We start from the raw sequence: 21,789 nt of genomic DNA, 5'->3' as shown, positions 1-21,789 counted from the left end.
TTATATAAGACATAAGTGATTAAGATATATATATTCCCAAAAAAGTGGTAGCCTAAAATTTGGGAACAATTTTAAGTAAATACCATCCTCTGAGAGCATAAAAGCATATATACCAAGACTTTAGAACACCTTATTAAGTTTGTGAAGACCACAAGTTTTCATCAGGAAGATCAAAATGAGCCTTAATTAAGACAAACTATAATTCTACCAAATGAGTCTTGTCTGAAAAAACTATTCAGAATGTAGGACAATGGTCAGCATAAATGTCTATGAATCAGAGCCAGTGAAGTAAAAATCTATGCCTGTGCATTCAAAGCTATCCAAGGTATTTTGATCTGCTTCGCACACTTGTTTGCCAAGGAAAAAGTCAAAACTGTTCTCATCAATTTAGCTGTACACCATATGTCTCTTATTTGCTCAGCTCTTTAAGAAAAATATTTTTAAACATGCCAGGCTACAGACCACACTTAACTCATGATTACACCACCAAGGTATAGTTGCTTAGTCTCTTTGCTATGCTTACATAAAATATATTATCCAAATCAGTAAAAGATAAGCACCGACAAAAATAAGGAGAAACCACATACACACTCCTTGTTCTTTTAAACAATTAAAACTAGGAATAATAAAGCTCAAAAAGGTATGGAGGAGGGCATGGTGGCTCATGCCTGTAATCCCAGCACTTTGGGAGGCCAAGGTGGGAGGACTGCTTGAGCCAAGGATTTTGAAACTGTCTGGGCAACATAGCGAGGCCCTGTCTCTACAGAAAATTTAAAAATTAGGCATTAGTGGTGCATGCCTATAGTCCCAGCTACTTGGGAGGCTAAAGCAGGAGGGTCACTTGAGTCCAGCAGGTTGAGGCTATAGTAAGCTGTGTTCATGCCACTGCACTGCAGCCTGGATGAGAGTGAGATTCTGTCTCAAAACAAAACAAAATAATAAAGAAAAGAAAATAAATTTTAACTGACAATTAAAATTCAATAATATGTAAAATTCTGTTTCTCAAGTTGTACTAGACACATTTTAAGAATTCACTAGCCACACGTGCCTAGTGGCTACTGTACCGGACAGTATAGATATAAAATATTTCTATTATTGCAGAAAGTTCTATTGGACAGAGCTGTTGTAGAAAAAGATCTGTTTCAGTATTACATTCATTTCATTATATTAACTCATCATTGAAATACATAACTATACATTTTTAATAATTTATTCTTTTTTTGTCCCAACATCTTGAATAAGATGTTCAGTAGAAATTCTTGTAAAAATGAAACAAACTGTAGCACATAGATTCTAAAAATATATTTAGAACTAAAAATACAGAGTTAACATTTTAACTCCTTCTCCTTGGGAAAGCTAACCCACTGTATCTTTCTATCTAAATATATGCCAACAATTTTCAAACTATATATCCCAACCTGAGCTACAGTTAGAAGTAGTCATTAATCAGCACCATAAGACAGGGAAATAAATAAATAAATGCATGTATGTATGTATGTCGTCATCTACAGCGGGGGTCCCTAACCCCTGGGCTGTGGGCCGGTGCCTTTCCGTGGGCTGCTGGCTGTTTGCGCAGCAGGAGGTGAGTAGGGCAAACAAGCATTACTACCTGAGCTCCACCTGCTCAGCTGAGGCATTCTATTCTCATAGGAGCACAAACCCTACTGTGAACTACGCATGTGAGGGATCTAGCCTGTGCATTCCTTATGAGAATCTAACTAACTCCTGATGATCTGAAGTGAACACTTTCATCTCAAAACCATCCCCCTCCCCGCAACCTCCATGGAAAAATTGGATTCCATGAAACCAGTCCCTGGTGCCAAAAAGGTTAGGGACGGCTGATGCACAGGAGAGTGACGTTATCTACTTAATAAATTATGATACCTCACTTTCACTTTCAAAAGTGAAAACAAAACAAGCCAACACGTAACAACTTGAAAGTTTTTATGAGAATCACCTTTGTTACAGTTAACCCTGGCAAAAGAATTATGTGAACAATCTAAACTACTTTCTTACCAGGTCTCTTTGATCTATAATATTCTCATTCTACATATGAAAACACTTTTGCGTTTTTTCTTATCGACTGAAGTGCTGAGCAAGGTAAGTCACATTGATAAATGTTTGTTGCAGGTTAGTACTTATAAGGAATTTATAATGAACTGGTTATTCCCAGGATCTATTTGTGTTAAAATTTTAATTCTGATTACTATGTGAATATTACCAACTTACTTATATTATTCAAGAACACTTTCTCTGCTAAAATTATGAATAAGACTTCTAATTAAACTTATGAAAAACCAAAATGAAAACTATCCCTTTATCTGAGTGCTAGTTATATCACTGTGCTCAAATTGTGGAAAAAAATCACATTATATGCTTAATACTTGCACTTTCCTGTATGTGTATGATATACAATAAGAGATTTTTACTTTTTTAGAGATTCACAGAAAGATGCAAAAATACTACAGAGAGGTCCTGCACACCCTTTACACGATGTTTACATCTTTCATAATTATAGTGTATTATAACAGCCAGAAAATTGACACTGGTACAACTCATGTGTACAGTTCTGACATTTTACTGCATGTGTAGATTTATGTAATCACTACCACTCTCAAGATACAGAATTATTGTACCACCAAAAACACCTCCCTCGTGCCACCCCTTTATAGTCATACGTACTCCCCTCCCCACTACTATCTCAAACTCTTGCATCCACCAATCTGTTTTCCATTTCTATACTGTCATTTCAAGAATGTTATATATGGCCGGGCACAGTGGCTTACGCCTGTAATCCCAGCACTTTGGGAGGCCACGGTGGGTGGATCACTTGAGGTCAGAAGTTCGAGACCAGTCTGGCTAACATGGCGAAACCTGTCTCTACTAAAAATAAAAAAATTAGCCCAGCCGGGCATGGTGGCATGTGCCTGAAGTCCCAGCTACTCGGGAGGCTGAGGCAGGAGAACAGTTTGAACCCAGGAGGCAGAGGTTGCAGTGAGCCGAGATCACACTATAGCACTCCAGCCTGGGCGACACAGTGAGACTCCATCTCAAAAAAAAGAATGTTATATACATGCAATAATACAGTATGTAAACTTTTGAGACTGGTTTTCTTCACTCAACCATTGAGATACATCCAAATTGTTGCACATTTCAATAGTTCAAGTTCATTATTTATAGTTTGATTCCATTGTGATCAAAGAACATACTCTATATTATTTCACTTCTTTTAAATGTGTTGAGGTTTGTGTTATGGCCCAGGATACAATCTATCTTGTAAAATGTTCCACTGCTACTTGAAAAGCATGTGTATTCTGCAGCTGTTGGGTAACTTGTTCTACTATAAGTGTCAATTAGGTCTTATTGGTTGAGGACACTGTTCAGTTCTTCTACATACTTGCTGAATTTTCTCTTCGGTTGTTCCATTACTTGCTGAGAAAGGGATGTTGAAATCTCCAATTATAACTGGATTTGTCTTTGTTCCTTTCAGTGCTATCACTTTTTGTTTCCCATACTTTGTAGCTGCTGATGGCATATAGACATTTAACATTTGCTATATCTTCTTGACCTCATTTTCTTTCGATTAATGTTTGCATGGTGTATCTTTTCTATCCTTTTACTTTCCACCTACTTATACTATTATATTCGAATGAGTTTCTTATAGACTGTATATAGTTATGTCACTATATAACATATAAGGTCCAAATAAATGAAACACGTTTTAAAAATCACACTAAAAGCCAGGCACAAAGGGTCGTGCCTGTAATCCCCCACTATTCAGGAGGCTGAGGAGGGAGGACTGCTTGAGGACAAGAGTTTGAGACCAGCCTGGGTAACACAGAGGAACCTTGTCTCCAAAAACAATTTAAAATAAAATAAACATTACCCAGGCATTGTGGCATGTGCCTACAGTCCCAGTTACTTGGGAGGCTGAGAGTGGAGGATTGCTTGAGTCCAGGAGTTCAAGGCTACAGTGAGCTATAATCACGCCACAGCACTACAGCTGGGTGACAAAGTGAGATCCTGTCTCTAAAAAATTTTTTAATAAATTTTTTAAATCACACTAAAATATAAAGGAGTGAAAACCAGAAAGCAAATTTCTTGATCTCCAGTCCAAATGCCTTTTCACCTAAGCCAGTCTTGTTCTAAACATGCAAACTAACTAAAAGCACATATAAGAATGTTAGATGAACAGATACATTGTAGACTGTTCAACACTGTATAAAATTTTGTACACATATTATGCTTCAGCAGAATTAGCTCCATCCTAATAAGGTAGCCAAATTTGTGTACTAACCTTTAATAACCATTTATATACCACAGAGTTTTAAAAGAAAACTTAAACGTTTTAAAATCCTTATTAGTTTATAAGATTGAGTCTGCTACTGAAAATAATGAGAATAAAATGTTGATTACTTGAAGAAACTAGGTGTATACTTGCTAATAAAACCTTTAAGTAATAAGAATGTTTGGATCAAAACCACAGTGAGATTCCACCTCACACTAGTGAGAATGGCTACTATTAAAAAGTCAAAATAACAGATGTTGGCACGGTTGTAGAGAAAAGGGAATGCTTATACACTGTTGGTGGGAATGTAAATCATTAGTTAGGCCACTGTGGAAATCAGTTTGAAGATTTCTCAAAGAACTTAAAACAGGACTACCATTTGACCCAGCAATCCCATTACTGGGTAATATCCAAAAGAAACTAAGTCGTTCTACAAAAAAGCACAAGCACCCATATGTTTATCATAACACTATTAACAATAGCAAAGACATGAAATTAACCCAGATACCCACCAACGGCAGACTGGATAAAGAAAATGCAGTACATATACACCATAGAATACTACGCAGCCATAAGAAAGAATAAAATCATGTCCTTTGCAACAACATGGATGCAGCTGGAGGCCATTATCCTAAGTGAATTAATGCAGAAACATAAAACTAACCCATTCTTACTTATAAGTGGTAGCTAAACACTGGGTACACATGGATATAAAAGAGACACTGGGGACTACCAGAGCAGAGCGAGGAGAGAGAGGGAGGCAAGGGCTCAAAAACTGTGGGTACTGTGCTCACTTTCTGGGTGATGAATTCAGACATGCCCCAAACCTCAATATCACACAATATACCCATGTAACAAACCTGCACATGTACCTTGTGAATCTCAAATAAAAGTTAACATTATTAAAATATTTTTTAAAAGAATGTCTGGAATAGAGCACATGAGAAAAAAGGTAAGTTAGAGCAGTTTTTTCTGACTACATAAGCTAAGTAAGGTTTTCTCCTTTTTCAAAGTATTTAATGGTGCAAAGATAAATTATACCTTGTCATTATGGAACTATTTAAAATAATTTCTGCTAAGTCATCTTAGCATGCTAAGATGCTAAGATTGACTTCCACGCTAAGTCAATGGAAATCTAAAACACTTCTTCCAAGTAGTAACATGTTAAGAAAATATATACATTTTATAAATTATGCCTAACAGACTAAATGACAGATAATCTCAAATGCAGAATCCATATTCTTCAGAAACTTAGTTATTTTAGTTGTCATATTATTTTTTAACATAAGTATTTTAAACTAAAATATTTTAAAATTGAAGAAAAATCTTAAAGACAATTATTAGTGAGAAGGACTCTTCATGAGTCCCAATAAGTCAACGGTACATAAAAGAAAGGCAGATTACTTTAGAACATCACCATCTCTGTTTTACAGAAGTCACTATTCTGTTTGTTTTTTTGTGGGAACAGAATCTCACTATTTTGGCCAGCTTGCTCTAGAACTCCTGGCCTCAAGCAATCCTCCTGCCTCATCCTCCCAAAGTGCTAGGATTACAGGCATGAGCCACTGCACCCAGCTAGGAGACCATTATTTTGAGAGAGAGAAAACCATGACAGGTAAAATTTACTGCTCAAAGTTACACAAAAAAGTAACAGCAATGATAAGATTTAAAAAGCCTAGGCCGGGCATGGTGGCTCACACCTGTAATCCCAGCACTTTGGGAGGCCGAGTCAGGTGGATCACCTGAGATCAGGAGTTCGAGACAAGCCTGGCCAACATGGTGAAACCCTGTCTCTACTAAAAACACAAAACTTAGCCAAGCATGGTGGTGCATGCCCTGTAATCCCGGCTACTCGTGAGGCTTGAGGCAGGAGAATCGCCTGAACCCAGGAGGCGGAGGTTGCAGTGAGCCGAGATAGCACCACTGCACCTCAGCCTGGGCAACAAAGGCGAAACTCCATCTCAAAAAAAAAAAAAAAAAAGGCCTAAGTCCCCTCATTCATTATCATTTTGTTAACTGAAACACAACATAAAAGAAAAGAACCCTGAAATCTGTTCAGTGACTTTTTTTTTTGAGACAGAGTCTCTCTCTCTGTCGTCAGGCCAGGTTCAAGCAATTCTCCTGCCTCAAGCCTCACGAGTAGCTGGGATTACAGGCGCCTGCCACCATCCCAGCTAATTTTTGTATTTTTCATAGAAACAGGGTTTTGCCATGTTAGCCAGGCTGGTCTCAAACTCCTGGCCTCAGGTGATGCACCTGCCTCAGCCTCCCAAAGTGCTGGGATTACAGGCGTGAGCCACCACACCCGTCCTGTTCAGTGACTATTTAAATAGCATGTACCAATGTACCAAGAGCAAACATAGAAAATTTTTGTAACTTTAGGTAGGAATGAAGCTAACTGAGAAATACATTTATCAGCATTACTCTAATTCATGCTAGAGCCTCAGGAGTCATTTAGCCGTTCTCACTCATCATAAATTTTGGAACAATACAGAAAATTCCTTTACTGTGTCTGTAGAATTACTCGTCTATGACATTGAGATTACAGTTGACACAGGTTGGCCCTCTGTCAAACCAAAGGGATCAGGTTCATTATTTGGAGATACTCTGTAGAATGGACACATATCTCTTTGATGAAGGTATCAATTAAGAAGCTAAAAAATTAATGAAAAGTCGGAGACCAGGTTCCATTTCTAGTATGGTAAACTCAGACTGACTCTCCTACACATAACTATAAATTCCAGACGATATGCAAAAAAATAACTGCCTGAAGCCCTTGGGCATGAACAAAAGCAGGAAGACTTAGAAAAGAAGAGGGAGCTTGGAAGAAGAAAGGAATAACAACTAGGTATGGGGTAAGTTTTCCATTTTTATGTTTTAGCCTGATGGAAGACCACAGTGAGTTGCAGCACACAGCAGTCAAAACTCGATAAAACTTTCTTGCCTGAAGAACAAGTGCACAGAGCCCAAGCCCGAGGCAATAGGATTGGGATATCCTAGAAAGGAGAAAGCTGGAAAGGTACAGCCCAATATTCTGGGTACAATCTCTGCCCTAGTCTATGGCTGATTCCTGAGCAACACATATGTACGGCAAATTTAAGCAGTTTTCAGCTAAAGCAAAAAGAACTGAACCAATACTTGAGTTGTTCCCCACCACAGAAGGGAAAAGGCTGCAGTCTGAGCCCATCCAAGTTAATGGTCTTCTACAGTAAGACCAATAACACTCTTAGAGGAATAGAATAGAATCTAGAATTGCCACAGTGTCTAGTATCCAATACAAACTCATCAAGAAAGAGAATGTGACCCATTCTTAAGGGAAAATATTATCACTAGAGGCCAACCTCAAGATGACCCTGATGTTAGAATTACCATACAATGACTTTAAAGCAGTTATTATAAAACTAATATACTCAGTGGTTTAAAAAAAATGCTTATAATGAATAATAAGATTAAAAACTCAGCAGAGAAATCAAGTTATAAAAAAGTAATCAAATGGTAATTTTAGACCTGAAAAATACATCTAAAGTAAAACTTTTACTAGACAGGCTTAATAGCAGAATGGAAATGACAAAGGAAAGAGTCAGTAAACCTGAAGATAGATCAAAAGAAATTGTTGATTCCCAGGCAAGATGGCCAAATAGGAACAGCTCCGGTCTGCAGTTCCCAGTGAGACCAACGCAGAAGGCGGGTGATGTCTGCATTTCCAACTGAGGTACCTGGTGCATCTCACTGGGACTGGTTAGACAGTGGGTGCAGCCCACGGAAGGCAAGCAGAAGCAGGGTTGGCATTGCTTCACCCGGGAAGTGCGAGGGTTCAGGGAATTTCCTCCCCTAGCCAAGGGAAGCGCGAGGGACTGTGCTGTGATTGATCATGCAAAAACTCCATCCGAAGGTCACCAACAGCAAAGACAAATGGTAAATAAATCCATGAAGATGAGGAAAAACCAGGCAAAAAGGCTAAAAATTCCAAAAACCAGGATGCCTCTTATCCTCCAAAGGATCACAACTCCTCGCCAGCAAGGGAACAAAACTGGACAGACAAAGAGTCTGACAAACTGACAGAAGTATGCTTCAGAAGGTGAGTAATAAACTCCTCCAAGCTAAAGGAGCATATTCTAACCCAATGCAAGGAAGCTAAGAACATTGATAAAAGGTTAGAGGAATTGCTAACGAGAATAACCAATTTAGAGAAGAACATAAATGACCTGATGCAGCTGAAAAACACACCACAAGAACTTCATGAAGCATACACAAGTATCAATATAGTCAAATTGATCAATCAGAGGAAAGGATATCAGAGATATCGAACACCAACTTACTAAAATAAAGCATGAAGACAAGAATAAAAAAGAATAAAATGGAATAAAAGAAAAAAAGAATAAAATGGAATGAACAAAGCCTCCAAGAAACATGGGACTATGTGAAAAGACCAAACCTAGGTTTGATTGGTGTACCTGAAAGTGATAGGGAGAATGGAACCAAGTTGGAAAACACTCTTCAGGATATTATCCAGGAGGACTTCCCCAACCTAGCAAGATAGGCCAACATTCAAATTCAGGAAATACAGAGAGCACCTCAAAGACACTCTTTGAGAAGAACAACCCCAGGATACATAATTGTCAGATTCACCAACATTGAAATGAAGGAAAAAACGTTAAGGGCAGCCAGAGAGAAAGGTCGGGTTACCCACAAAGGGAAGTCCATCAGACTAACAGCAGATCTCTCGGCAGAAACCCTATAAGCCAGAAGAGAGTGGGCACCAATATTCAACATTCTTAAAGAAAAGAATTTTCAACCCAGAATTTCATATCCAGCCAAACTAAGCTTCATAAGTGAAGGAGAAATAAATCCTTTACAGACAAGCAAATGCTGAGAGATTTTGGCACCACCAGGCCTGCCTTACAAGGGCTCCTGAAGGAAGCACTAAATATGGAAAGGAAAAACCGGTACCAGCCACTGCAAAAACACACCAAAATGTAAAGACCATTGACATGATGAAGAAACTGCATCAACTAATGGGTAAAATAACCAGCTAGCATCATAATAACAGGATCAAATTCACACATAACAATATTAATCTTTAATTAATTAAAAGACACAGACTGGCAAATTGGATAAAGAGTCAAGACCCATGGGTGTACTGTATTCAGGAGACCCATCTCGTGCACAGACACGCATATGCTCAAAACAAAGGGATGGAGAAAGATTTACCAAGCAAATGGAAAGCAAAAAAAAAAGCAGGGGTTGCAATCCTAGTCTCTGATAAAACAGACTTCAAACCAACAAAGATCAAAAAGGACAAAGAAGGGCATTACATAATGGTAAAGGGATAAATGCCACACGAAGAGCTAACTATACTAAATATATATATACCCAATACAGGAGCACCCAGATTCATAAAGCAAGTTCTTAAGAGACCTACAGAGAGATTTAGACTCCCACACAATAATAGTGAGAGACTGACACCCCACTGTTAATGTTAGATCAACGAGACATAAAATTAACAACAATATTCAGGGCTTGAATTCAGCTCTGGACCAAGCAGACCTAATAGACATCTACAGAACTCTCCACCTCAAATCAACAGAATATACATTTTTCTCAGTGCCACATAGCACTTATTCTAAAATTGACCACATAATTGGAAGTAAAACACTCCTCAGCAAATGCAAAAGGACAGAAATCATAACAAACAGTCTCTCAGACCACAGTGCAATCAAATTGGAACTGAGGATTAAGAAACTCACTCAAAAGGCCAGGCGCGGTGGCTCAAGCCTGTAATCCCAGCACTTTGGGAGGCTGAGACAGGCGGATCACGAGGTCAGGAGATCGAGACCATCCTGGCTAACACGGTGAAACCCCGCCTCTACTAAAAAATACAAAAAACTAGCTGGGCGAGGTGGCGGGCGCCTGTAGTCCCAGCTACTCGGGAGGCTGAGGCCGGAGAATGGCAAAAACCTGGGAGGCGGAGCTTGCAGTGAGCTGAGATCTGGCCACTGCACTCCAGCCCGGGCAACAGAGCAAGACTCCGTCTCAAAAAAAAAAAAAAAAAGAAACGCACTCAAAACCACACAACTACATGGAAACTGAGCAACCTGCTCCTGAATGACTACTAGGTAAATAATAAAATTAAGACAGAAATAAATAAGTTATTTGAAACCAATGAGAACAAAGTCACAACATACCAGAATCTCTGGGACACAGCTAAAGCAGTGTTTAGAGGGAAATTTATAACACTAAAATGCCTACAGGAGAAAGCGGGAAAGATCTAAAATCAACACCCTAACATCACAATTAAAAGAACTACAGGGCCGGGCGCGGTGGCTCAAGCCTGTAATCCCAGCACTTTGGGAGGCCGAGAAGGGTGGATCACAAGGTCAGGAGATCGAGACCATCCTGGCTAACATGGTGAAACCCCATCTCTACTAAAAAATACAAAAAACTAGCCGGGCGAGGTGACGGGCGCCTGTAGTCCCAGCTACTCGGGAGGCTGAGGCAGGAGAATAGTGTGAACCCGGGAGGCGGAGCTTGCAGTGAGCTGAGATCCGGCCACTGCACTCCAGCCTGGGCGACAGAGCAAGACTCCGTCTCAAAAAAGAAAAAAAAAAAAAAAATAGAACTACAGAAGTAAGAGCAAAGAAATTCAAAAGCTAGCAGAAGACAAGAAATAACTAAGATGAGGGCAGAACTGAAGGAGATAAAGACACAAAAAACCCTTCAAAATATCCATGAGTCCAGGAGCTGGTGTTCCGAAAAGATTAACAAAATAGACCACTAGCCAGACTAATAAAGAAGAAAAGAGAGAAGAATCAAATAAACACAATAAAAAATCATAAAGGGGAGATCACCACTGATCCCACAGAAATACAAACTACCATCAGAGAATACTGTAAACAACTCTATGTGAACAAACTAGAAAACCTAGAAGAAATGGATAAATTTCTGGACACATACACCCTCCCAAGACTAAACCAGGAAGAAGTCGAATTTCTGAATAGATCGATAACAAGTTCTGAAATTGAGGTAGTAATTAATAGCCTACCAACCAAAAAAAGACCAAGACCAGACGAATTCACAGTCGAATTCTACCAGAAGTACAAAGAGGAGCTGGTACCATTCCTTCTGAAACTATTCCAAACAAGAGAAAAAGAGGGAATCCTCCCTAACTCATTTTATGAGGTCAGCATCATCCTGATACCAAAACCTGGCAGAGACAAAACAAAAAAAGAAAATTTCAGGCCAATACCTCTGATGAACATTGATGTAAAAATCCTCAATAAAATACTGGCAAACCAAATCAAACAGCACATTAAAAAGCTTATCCACCACCATAAAGTCAGCTTCATCCCTAGGATGCAAGGCTGGTTCAACATATGCAAATTAATAAACGTAATCCATCACATAAACAGAACCAATGACAAAAACCACAAGATTATCTCAATAGACGCAGAAAAGGCCTTCGACAAAATCCAACACCCCTTCATGCTAAAAAAAAAACTCAATAAACTAGGTAGTGATGGAACGTATATCAAAATAGTAAGAGCTATTTATGACAAACTCATAGGCAGTATCATACCGAATGGGCAAAAGCTGGAAGCATTCCCTTTGAAAACCAGCACAAGACAAGGATGCCCCCTCTCACCACTCCTATTCAACATCGTATTGGCAGGGCAATTAGGCAAGAGAAATAAATAAAGGATATTCAAATAGGAAGAGAAGAAGTCAAGTTGTCTCTGTTTGCAGATGACATGATTGTGTATTTAGAAACTCAGCCCAAACACTCCTTAAGCTAATAAACAACTTCAGCAAAGTCTCAGGATACAAAATTAATATGCAAAAATCACAGGCATTCCTATACACCAATAACAGAGAACCAAATCATGACCAAACTCCCATTCGATACACTACTACAAAGAGAATAAAATACCTAGGAATACAACTTACAAGGGATGTGAAGGACCTCTTCAAGGAGAACTACAAACCACTGCTCAAGGAAATAAGAGAAGACACAAACAAAAGAAGAAGAAACATTCCATGCTCATGGATAGGAAGAATAAATATCGTGAAAATGGCCATATTACCCTAATTAATTTACAGATTCAATGCTATTCCCATCAAGCTACAACTGACTTTCTTCACAGAATTAGAAAAAACTACCTTAAATTTCATATGGAACCAAAAATAGCTCATATAGCCAAGACAATCCAAAGCAAAAAGAACTAAGCTGGAGGCATCATGCTACCCGACTTCAATCTATATTACAAGGCTACAGTAATCAAAACAGCATGGTACTGGTATCAAACCAGATACATAGACCAATGGAACAGAACAGAGGCCTCAGAAATAACACCACACATCTACAAGCATCTGATCTTTGACAAACCTGACAAAAACAACCAATGGGGAAAGGATTCCCTATTTAATAAATTGTGTTGGGAAAAGTGGCTAGCCAGATGCAAAGAACTGAAACTGGACCCTTTCCCTACACCTTATACAAAAATCAGCTCAAGATGGATTAAGGATTTAAACGTTAAGAACTAAAACCATAAAAACCCTACAAGAAAACCTAGGTAATACCATTCAGGACATAGGCATAGGTAAAGACTTCATGACTATAACAACAAAAGCAATGGCAACAAAAGCCAAAATTGACAAATGAGATATAATTAAAGAGCTTCTGCACTGCAAAAGAAACTATCAGAGTAAACAGGCAATCTAAAGAATCGGAGAAAATTTCTGCAATCTATCCATCTGACAAAGGGCTAATATCCACAATCTACAAGCAACTTAAACAAATTTACAAGAAAAAAAGCAAACAACCCCATCAAAAAGTAGGGGAAGGATGTGGGTGAAGGATATGCCAACAGACACTTTCAAAAGAAGACATTTATGCAGCCACCAAAATATGAAAAAAAGCTCATCATCACTGGTCATTACAGAAATGCAAATCAAAACCACAATGAGATACCACCTCATGCCAGTTAGAATGGCAATCATTAAAAAGTCAGGAAACAACAGATGCTGGAGAGGATGTGGAGAAATACGAACGCTTTACACTATTGGTGGGAGCGTAAGTTAGTTCAACCATTGTGGAAGACAGTGTAGTGATTCCTCAAGGATCTAGAACTAGAAATACCATTTGACCCAGCAATCCCATTACTGGGTATATACCCAAAGGATTATAAATCATTCTACTATAAAGACACATGCACACATATGTTTACCGCAGCACTGCTCACGATAGTAAAGACTTGCAACCAACCCAAATGCCCATCAATGTTAAAGACAATGTGGCACATACACACCATGGAATACTATGCAGCCATAAAAAAGAATGATTTCATGTCCTTTGCAGGGACATGGATGAAGCTGGAAACCATCATTCCCAGCAAACTAACACAGGAACAGAAAACCAAACACCACATGTTCTCACTCACAAGTGGGAGTTGAATAATGAGAACATATGGGCACAGGGAGAGGAACATCACACACCGGGGCCTGTGTGGGGGTGCGGGGCCAGGGGAGGGATAGCATTAGGAGAAATACCTAATGTAGATGATGCAGCTATTAGAACAGCAGTTATTATCTTATTTCAAGATATTCTGCTGTCACTCTTCTGGTAAATATATTTATTTTGGTAAGATAAAATGGTCAGTGAAAAAAGACAATTACAAAAGACAGTGAATGGTACAACCGCATAGAGTGATTAAAAGAATTTGAATAGCTATGTGTATAAATGTATACCCAAAAAAATCTCTGAAAGATATATACCTACAACTAAATTCTGGGAAGGACACACTAAGATGACAAAAGGGATTTTTCACTTCTTTATACATTTCTGTGTTGTTTGGATTTTCTAAAGTAAACATGCATTATTACCTCTACAAGCAACAAAAACAATAAAAACATTCCATTGAGGGAGAAAACAGCTTTCTATAATATGGACAATTACCTCCAATCATTCTGTTTGGATTACTTATCATTGTTGTTTTCAAAAATGTATGATGATTTTTCTTAAGAGAAAACAAACATATACTCCTCTCTTCTTCCATTCCTGTATATTCCACATCCCAGTTGCCTTTCAAAGAGAAATAATAACTATTGTCTTTACATACCTGGTGGAGGAAACATCATCCTACGGTCCTGTTCCCATGGAGGTGACAGAGACCCAGTGTCAGAGGGAGCCCTATGAGGATCGGTTAGCCTATCACAGCTTGATTCTCCTCTTTCATTGGTAATCTGATGGTCCAGAGGATTCCCTGGGCCTCTTGAGCCTAATTAAAGAAAAAAACATACAAATCTGTTTCATCTTAAAAAGTCTTATGTGCTTGTTTTACACATAAAATCAGTGGTTAAATCATAAGTTATAAATATGAAGTCTGAAAAATAAGGGTATAGAAAGTAAATTGCTATGATTCCTATGCCAGATGTAACAGGATAATTATAAAGTAATTATAAGAAATGATTAAATAAAAAATATAAAATAAACAAAATATAAAATATTTAAAATAAATATAAAAATAAATGATTAAATAAAAACATAAATGATTTTGTTGCTTAAACTAGTATGTCATAGTCCAAATGAGCATGATTCCTTTAAAACAGTCATCTTAGCAGTTCTATATCTATTTTAGTAAATTTGCTACTATTTAAAGTATTTTTCAGAAAAATTCTTTTGGAAATGCACTCAGATTAACTTAAGAGCCATATAAAAAACTGCATTTCAAAGTTAAAACATGACTCTCTACTTCTGTCCAAATTCACTGAATAGTGTTAGGAGTCAATGAGAAGATAAAAAAGATAAATACTTCTGCTCAAAAATGATTTTAAGTAGCCTGATTTAAAACATTATGTACAACAGACAAATTGGCACTAAATGGCTTTTAGTAATTTCTAAATATCAAATTCACATTCAAAAGGAGAATTCATAAGTTTTGAAGACAAGTCTAAAATAATAGTTTCAAAAACAACAGCACTGTTGAAATAATCACTTTAAATGAGCTAACATCCATTTTGGATAAGAAAATCTGGTATGTTTACATTTATAAAGGGTGGTAATTTTAAAGTTCCCTTCTTAATGACTACAGAAAAGATAGTACCTTAATTAAAAACCCACATTCAGGGCGGGGTGCAGTGGCTCACGCCTGTAATCCCAGCACTTTGGGAAGCCAAGGAGGTTGGATCACCTGAGATCAGAAATTCGAGACCAGCCTGGCCAACGTGGTGAAATCCTGTCTCTACTAAAAGTACAAAAATTAGCCGGGCATGGTGGCAGGTGCTGTAATCCCAGCTATGAGCGAGGCTGAGGCAGGAGAATGGCTTGAACTCAGGAGGAGGAGGTTGCAGTGAGCCAAGATCGTGCCACTGCACTCCAGCCTGGGTGACAGAGTAAGAACCCATCTCAAAAAAACAAAAAACAAAACCCATATTCAGTTAAAATGGAAAAGACAAATATAAAAAAATTTTGGCCTGGTGTGGTCGTTCATGCCTGTAATCCCAGCACTTTGGGAGATGGAGGCGGGCGGATCACAAGGTCAGGAGATTGAGATCATCCTAGCTAACATGGTGAAACCCCATCTCTACAAAAAATACAAAAAATTAGCCTGGCATGGTGGCGGGCGCCTGTAATCCCAGTTACTTGGGAGGCTGAGGCAGGAGAATGGCGTGAACCCGGGAGGCAGAGCTTGCAGTTAGCCAAGATCGCGCCACTGTACTCCAGTCTGAATGACAGAGCGAGACTCCGTCTCAAAAAAAAAAAAAAAAAAAAAATTTAACATTCAATAAAATATATTAATACCTCATTTATGTGTCATTGAGGGGGGAAAGGGGGGTCTTCTCAAAATTATATTGTACAGGAAACAAAAGCTTATTACTCTCAAGGAATAGCGTTTAAAAAAAAAATTTTTTTTTGAGATGGGGTCTCACTCTGTTGCCTAGACTGGAGTGCAGTGGTGCGATTCTCAGCTCACTGCAACCTCCACCTACTGGGCTCAAGCAATTCTCCCACCTCAGCCTTACAAGTAGCCGGGACAACAGGCATGCGCCACCACACTTTGCTAATTGTTGTATTTTTTGCGGATACAGGGTTTTGCCGTGTTGCCCAGGCTGGTCTCGAACTCCTAGGCTCAAACAATCCCATCACCTTGACCTCCCAAAGTACTAGGATTATAGGTGTAAGCCACTGCACCCAGCGGACAATTTTTTTTCAATAGAAGCCTAACTAAAATAGCCAGGCGCAATGGCTCATGCCTGTAATCCTAGCACACTGGGAGGCTGAAGTGGGTGGATCACCTGAGGTGAGGAGTTCGAAACCAGCCTGGCCAACATGGTGAAACCCCATCTCTACTGAAGATACAAAAATTAGCTGGGTGTAGTGGCACATGCTTGTAATCCCAGCTATTCACGAAGCTGAGGAACAAGAACCACTTGAACCTGAGAGAAAGGGGTTGCAGTGAACCGAGATCATGCCACTGTACTCCAGCCTGGGTAACACAGTGAGACTCTATCTCAAGAAAATAAAAAATAAAAAAAGAAGTCTAACAAAAATGCTTACTCTATTTCAGTACCTCCTTTAAGAGAACAAACCAAAATTAATTTTAACTTTTCTTGGTAACTAGTACAAATCAGCATAAGCATTCAAGTTTAATATATAGTAATCTTTAAAACAAATTTTCCATCTACTCCCTTTAGTAGAATCAGATCTACTGGCTTTTACATCAGGAGGTAAACTATCATTTTGCCTTATGAGTATACGTTCTATCAAATTCCCCAAATCTTTCCTTCTCGCTTCTTCATCCTAATAATTAGCTCATTAGAAGAAGAAGGCTGGGAAAGCAGAAAATGCGCAAGCTGTCAGTTAGGCTGAGTTCATCTGGAATGAAGCACAGAGATTTAAAGGAGACATTCAAAGGCTTTCCCTCCTGATTGCTTACTTCCAGAAGACCAAAGTTACAGACCAACTGATTACCCAGTGAAAATTACAAACCTAAAAATGCTAATGGTTAAAGTTTTCTATTCAAACCAAGTTACATACAATTTACTCTAAGAAAAAATTGTTTTACTCGTACTCAATATTATTCAAATATACCACTCATCCAAACTTCAAATTAAAAAGATAATAAAAGTAAGGAAAACAACAGGTACTCTCCATCCTCCTTTGGTGGATCATAGAAAGTTTTAGTTCAAATCAACTCTGTAAGACCCGATGACAACTTACCTAGAACTTCTGTAGCTTTTTAAACAAATAGTAAAACACCCTTGCAGATAATCTAAACACACTGTATGTTTAAATTAAATAGGAGAGGAAAGAGGAGAAATCAAATGTAAATTTTAATCATTCCAAATATTCAATTGACTACAAGCAATCCTTGACTTATGTAATTCAATTTCCAGTGATTCATATTTGCAGTTTAGCCAATTATACCCTTATTTCTAGGGCACTGTTTTTTCAGACTGCTAGCTCTTACTCATTTGTGATGTGTGAAGTTTAAAAAATAATGCTAATTAAGATTAAATTAATGAAATGGGATAAAACTGAATAGAAAGCATCAAAACTGTAATGGTAAGTACTATTTCATGTAGCTGGTTTCAATTACATTTCGATCATATTCATGTTGGTGTACAATATGACATGATATAAAATACATTTCTTAATGTAAGTCAAGGTAAAAAATGGAGAGGTGGGAGTGGACTTAGATAACTAAGTCCTAAGCTTGCAGCAGACATGTCAATCTCAAAATCAGTCCCTTTCCTGAAGTGCTCAATGCAAAGCCTCCCTAAGGCGCTAAGTATCAGTCTATAGGGCAGTCCCTTTCCCTAGGAGCTTCCAGTTCAAAATCAACACAAGCAAAGGCTCTGTAGGGGCCCCAGGCTGTGGCCCAATCTACCGGGGGGACTGGGAGGTGGACAGGAACAGTTCTAAGTGAAGCACAATGAGGGTGGAGAAAGAGGATACAAACAGGATACGGGCAAAGGGAGAATATCTCATGAACATAGAGTAGAAAGTTGATTTTCTCATATTCTTTGAAGGCAATTCCAAAGGAAGAGTTCCAAAAATATTTGGAATAACGGCAGCTTCAACTAACAAGTACACAGACTTCCTGAGATACTATTTAGATGAGCAATATCCATCTGAGTATACGAATTTTGATTTGTTGTATTTAATTTGGTGTTTTTGTTTAGATTCATTAATTTATGTTCTTATCTCAAATTCAATCTGGTAAAATCACTGATACAAAGGGTGGGAATGTTTCACTGGTGAAGAATGCCATTAACTTTATAAAACACATACTTGGAACTGAAAATGTAAGACTTCTGATTCTGAAATAAATAGGGCTCTATATCTTTGAATTTCAACACAAATTAAGGGAAAACTTTAAAGCAACTTGACGAAGAAAGTATGGTGAGAGATCAAAAAAGGAAAACTCCAGGTACACAGGAGTTTTCAAAGGTAATAGGGCCTTTTGTAACACCAGGGTGATGCTGATGAGATAAATGTAGAATAGCTAATGATTAGGCCTGAGGTACCTACAGAAATTCTCAACAACATACAAGTGGGTGACAGCAGACAATTGTGGCTTGGTTTCCCAACGTTTTTTTTTTTTTTTCTTTTTTTGAGATGGAGTCTCACTCTGTTGCCAGGCTGGAGTGCAGTGGTACTATCTTGACTCACTACAACCTCCGCCTTCTCGGTTCAAGCAATTCTCCTGCTTCAGCCTCGTGAGTAGCTGGGACTATAGGCGCCCACCACCACACCCAGCTTATTTCTGTATTTTTAGTAGAGACAGGGTTTCACCATGTTGGCCAGGATGGTCTTGATCTCTTGACCTCATGATCTGTCCCCTTCGGCTCCCAAAATACTGGGATTACAGGCATGAGCCACCATGCCCGGCCCCCAGTGTATTAACAAATGATGTAGACCACAGTAAAGGTTCCCAACAAAATTCTAATGTTTCATCAAAACACAATTTTATGGTGATTCACACCTGTAATCCCAGCACTTTGGGAGGCTGAGGCGGGTGGATCACCTAAGGTCAGGAGTTCGAGACCAGCCTGGCCAGCCAACATGGCAAAACCCGTTTCTACTAAAAATACAAAAAAAATTAGCCAGGAATGGTGGCATGTGTCTGTAATCCCAGCTACTTGGGAGGCTGAGGCAGAAGAATCATTTGAACCTGGGAGGCGGAGGTTGCAGTGAGCCGAGATCGCGCCACCGCACTCCAGCCTGAGCAACAAGAGCGAAAACTGTCTCAAAAAAAAAAAAAAAATTACATATATATACATACACATATATAATTTTATGCTAGGTTATACTGTTATTTTATTTCATGTGGTCTTATAAAATTTTATATTACATCATGTAATATATAGTTTTTAAGAAGTCAAAAATATGGTTTAAAAAGATACATATCAAGTCCTTGATCAAAATGTTATCTAATATAGCACTGTTTCTAAGAGAAAAACACATCAAAATTAGATATCATAGAGATCCTTTTCCAAATAAAAGTTATTTACAATAAGTGCAAGGAATGCCTGTATTTTCCAAATGTGTATTTTACAGATCATTTTTAAGGTAAGTTGAAATGAAAATATAAAGTAAGGAAGAAATCTAGAGTAATAAAGATGTTTAAACAATATACCTCTTCCTCCTCCCCCTGGAAGCAAAGGTGAGAGTCTGAGTGGACCCTCCAACAAAGTTGGAGGAGAGAGAAAAGCTCTCGTTTCAGATGAAGGCCGACCCAATGGTGAGGGACCATATGGGGAATGCTCTGGAATAATTAAAACAGCATATTTAAATTCATAGTTTCACTTAGCTATACTACAGAGTTAGAATCCCATTTCAACAATTACCATCAGGTCATCCTATTGCCAATTTAAGTTTAGTCTATGTCCTGAATGTATCCTTTGATTTTGCTAATATAGCACAGAATTAAATACAGACCCTGGTGTTTTCAATATTTGTCTACCAGACACTTTAACCAATAAAAACATCAACCTATTGGGAATTAATACACTTAAATAATCATTTATATTAAGAAGGGATATTGGAGATATATTTTAGAGTTACAGGAGCATAAAGTTAGATCTTTTGGGGGTTGTTTTTACTGGCAGTATGCATCCGGACATTTCAGCTAGTGAGACTTGCAACACAGAAGCACTCAGTTTAAATCAGGGCCAGGTAGGCTGTATTGGGCCACAAATTGTTTAAATAATGCTCAGATTATGAAGAGGAGAAAAATGCATAAAATACTTTGAAACAAGATTACAATTTACTTTTGATTCATTACCAGTAAGTTTACAAATACTAATTATCAAATAAATCACTTTATCTATAATCTATACAGCCAAGACACCTACCACTTTACAAACTTCACCACTCTCAAATAATGGTTTTGTTTCCAAAGTCAAAAATCAAAAACAAAATACAAACAAAAACCACCAAAATAACATTTTTAAAACATGTTAAATGTAAAACATGAGTGTAGCTGGTATAATATTCAAACCAGCTACAAGAAAAGATCAAAGCATTATTTACCCTCCTTGAAACTTTTGTGTTGGATTCAGACCAAAAAAAAAATCCTTCTGTGTACTTCACCCCAATCCAAACTTTACTACCTGAAATTCGTAATAATCTATTATTTTTTAAATGTAGAAATAGACTTTTATTTTAATGAAATTTTACTCTCAAAAGTGATTTTTATAACTTTCCAAGGTTATTAAAATGGAATTCTACCTATATATATATATATTTATTTTTCACTACCTTAGAAGCTTCATTCCAATTCAACCAAAATTATTATGAAAAAATTTAAACTGTTTGCAATAGTTTGAGATCATTGCAGACCCTAACTCAACAATGGACAGAAATATTAAATATATCTTACAAAAAAAATTGGTCCTCCCTTGAAGGTAATTAAAGCAATCAAAACTCAGATTGAGTTTTTCCCACATTTTAAATTAATACTTTTAAATAATTAAAAACTATTTTTTAATTATCAAACAAGCAAATTCCAAGTATAGTTAATATATAAACAGTCACAATGCTATTCCAACTAAGCACTCCTTATTTATTCAATCTCCTAGAAAATTGTTAATGAGTACCTTACTATGTGCCAAGCACCTGGCTTTTCAAGCTCAAGGCACTAAATATATATCATCTCACAAAATCCCACTGAGAAATAAAAGCAACAATAATTTTCATTATTGCACAGGAAACAAAACCTAGAAACTTGTGAGTCTATGAGAAAGCTCAGACTAGAACCTTGGTTCTAAAATCTAAAATATTTATATAAATAACAGTGTTAACTTACACTAATAGAAACTATATGTGCAATATATATATATATATATATATAAAAATATGTATTTTAAATGAGGGGTAAAAAAAAAAGACTACCTCTGCCAAATGCTGTATTTGGAACATCAAGTGCATAAGGATCTTTTTCTAAAAGTTCAAATTTAAACTCTGTTTCAGTTAATCTGCAAATAAAGAACAAACATCT

The 21,789-nt window shown here is 37.7% G+C and overlaps 1 protein-coding gene across 12 annotated transcripts in view; it reads right to left on the bottom strand.

Annotated features, from left to right (window-relative positions):
• MIA2 (MIA SH3 domain ER export factor 2) overlaps positions 1-21,789 on the bottom strand; it is a 117,834-nt gene that overhangs the window by 11,761 nt on the left and 84,284 nt on the right. For all 12 annotated transcript variants that reach the window (XM_015143540.3, XM_077937836.1, XM_077937837.1 and 9 more), the window contains 3 exon segments: positions 21,684-21,766; positions 19,927-20,055; positions 14,404-14,562 (listed from right to left, as the gene is read on the bottom strand). In XM_015143540.3, coding sequence (XP_014999026.3) covers positions 14,404-14,562; positions 19,927-20,055; positions 21,684-21,766 — 371 coding nt within the window.

Source organism: Macaca mulatta, chromosome 7, assembly GCF_049350105.2.
Source record: "Macaca mulatta isolate MMU2019108-1 chromosome 7, T2T-MMU8v2.0, whole genome shotgun sequence".
Lineage (NCBI taxonomy): Eukaryota > Metazoa > Chordata > Mammalia > Primates > Cercopithecidae > Macaca > Macaca mulatta.
This window is presented reverse-complemented; position numbering and strand designations above follow the sequence as displayed.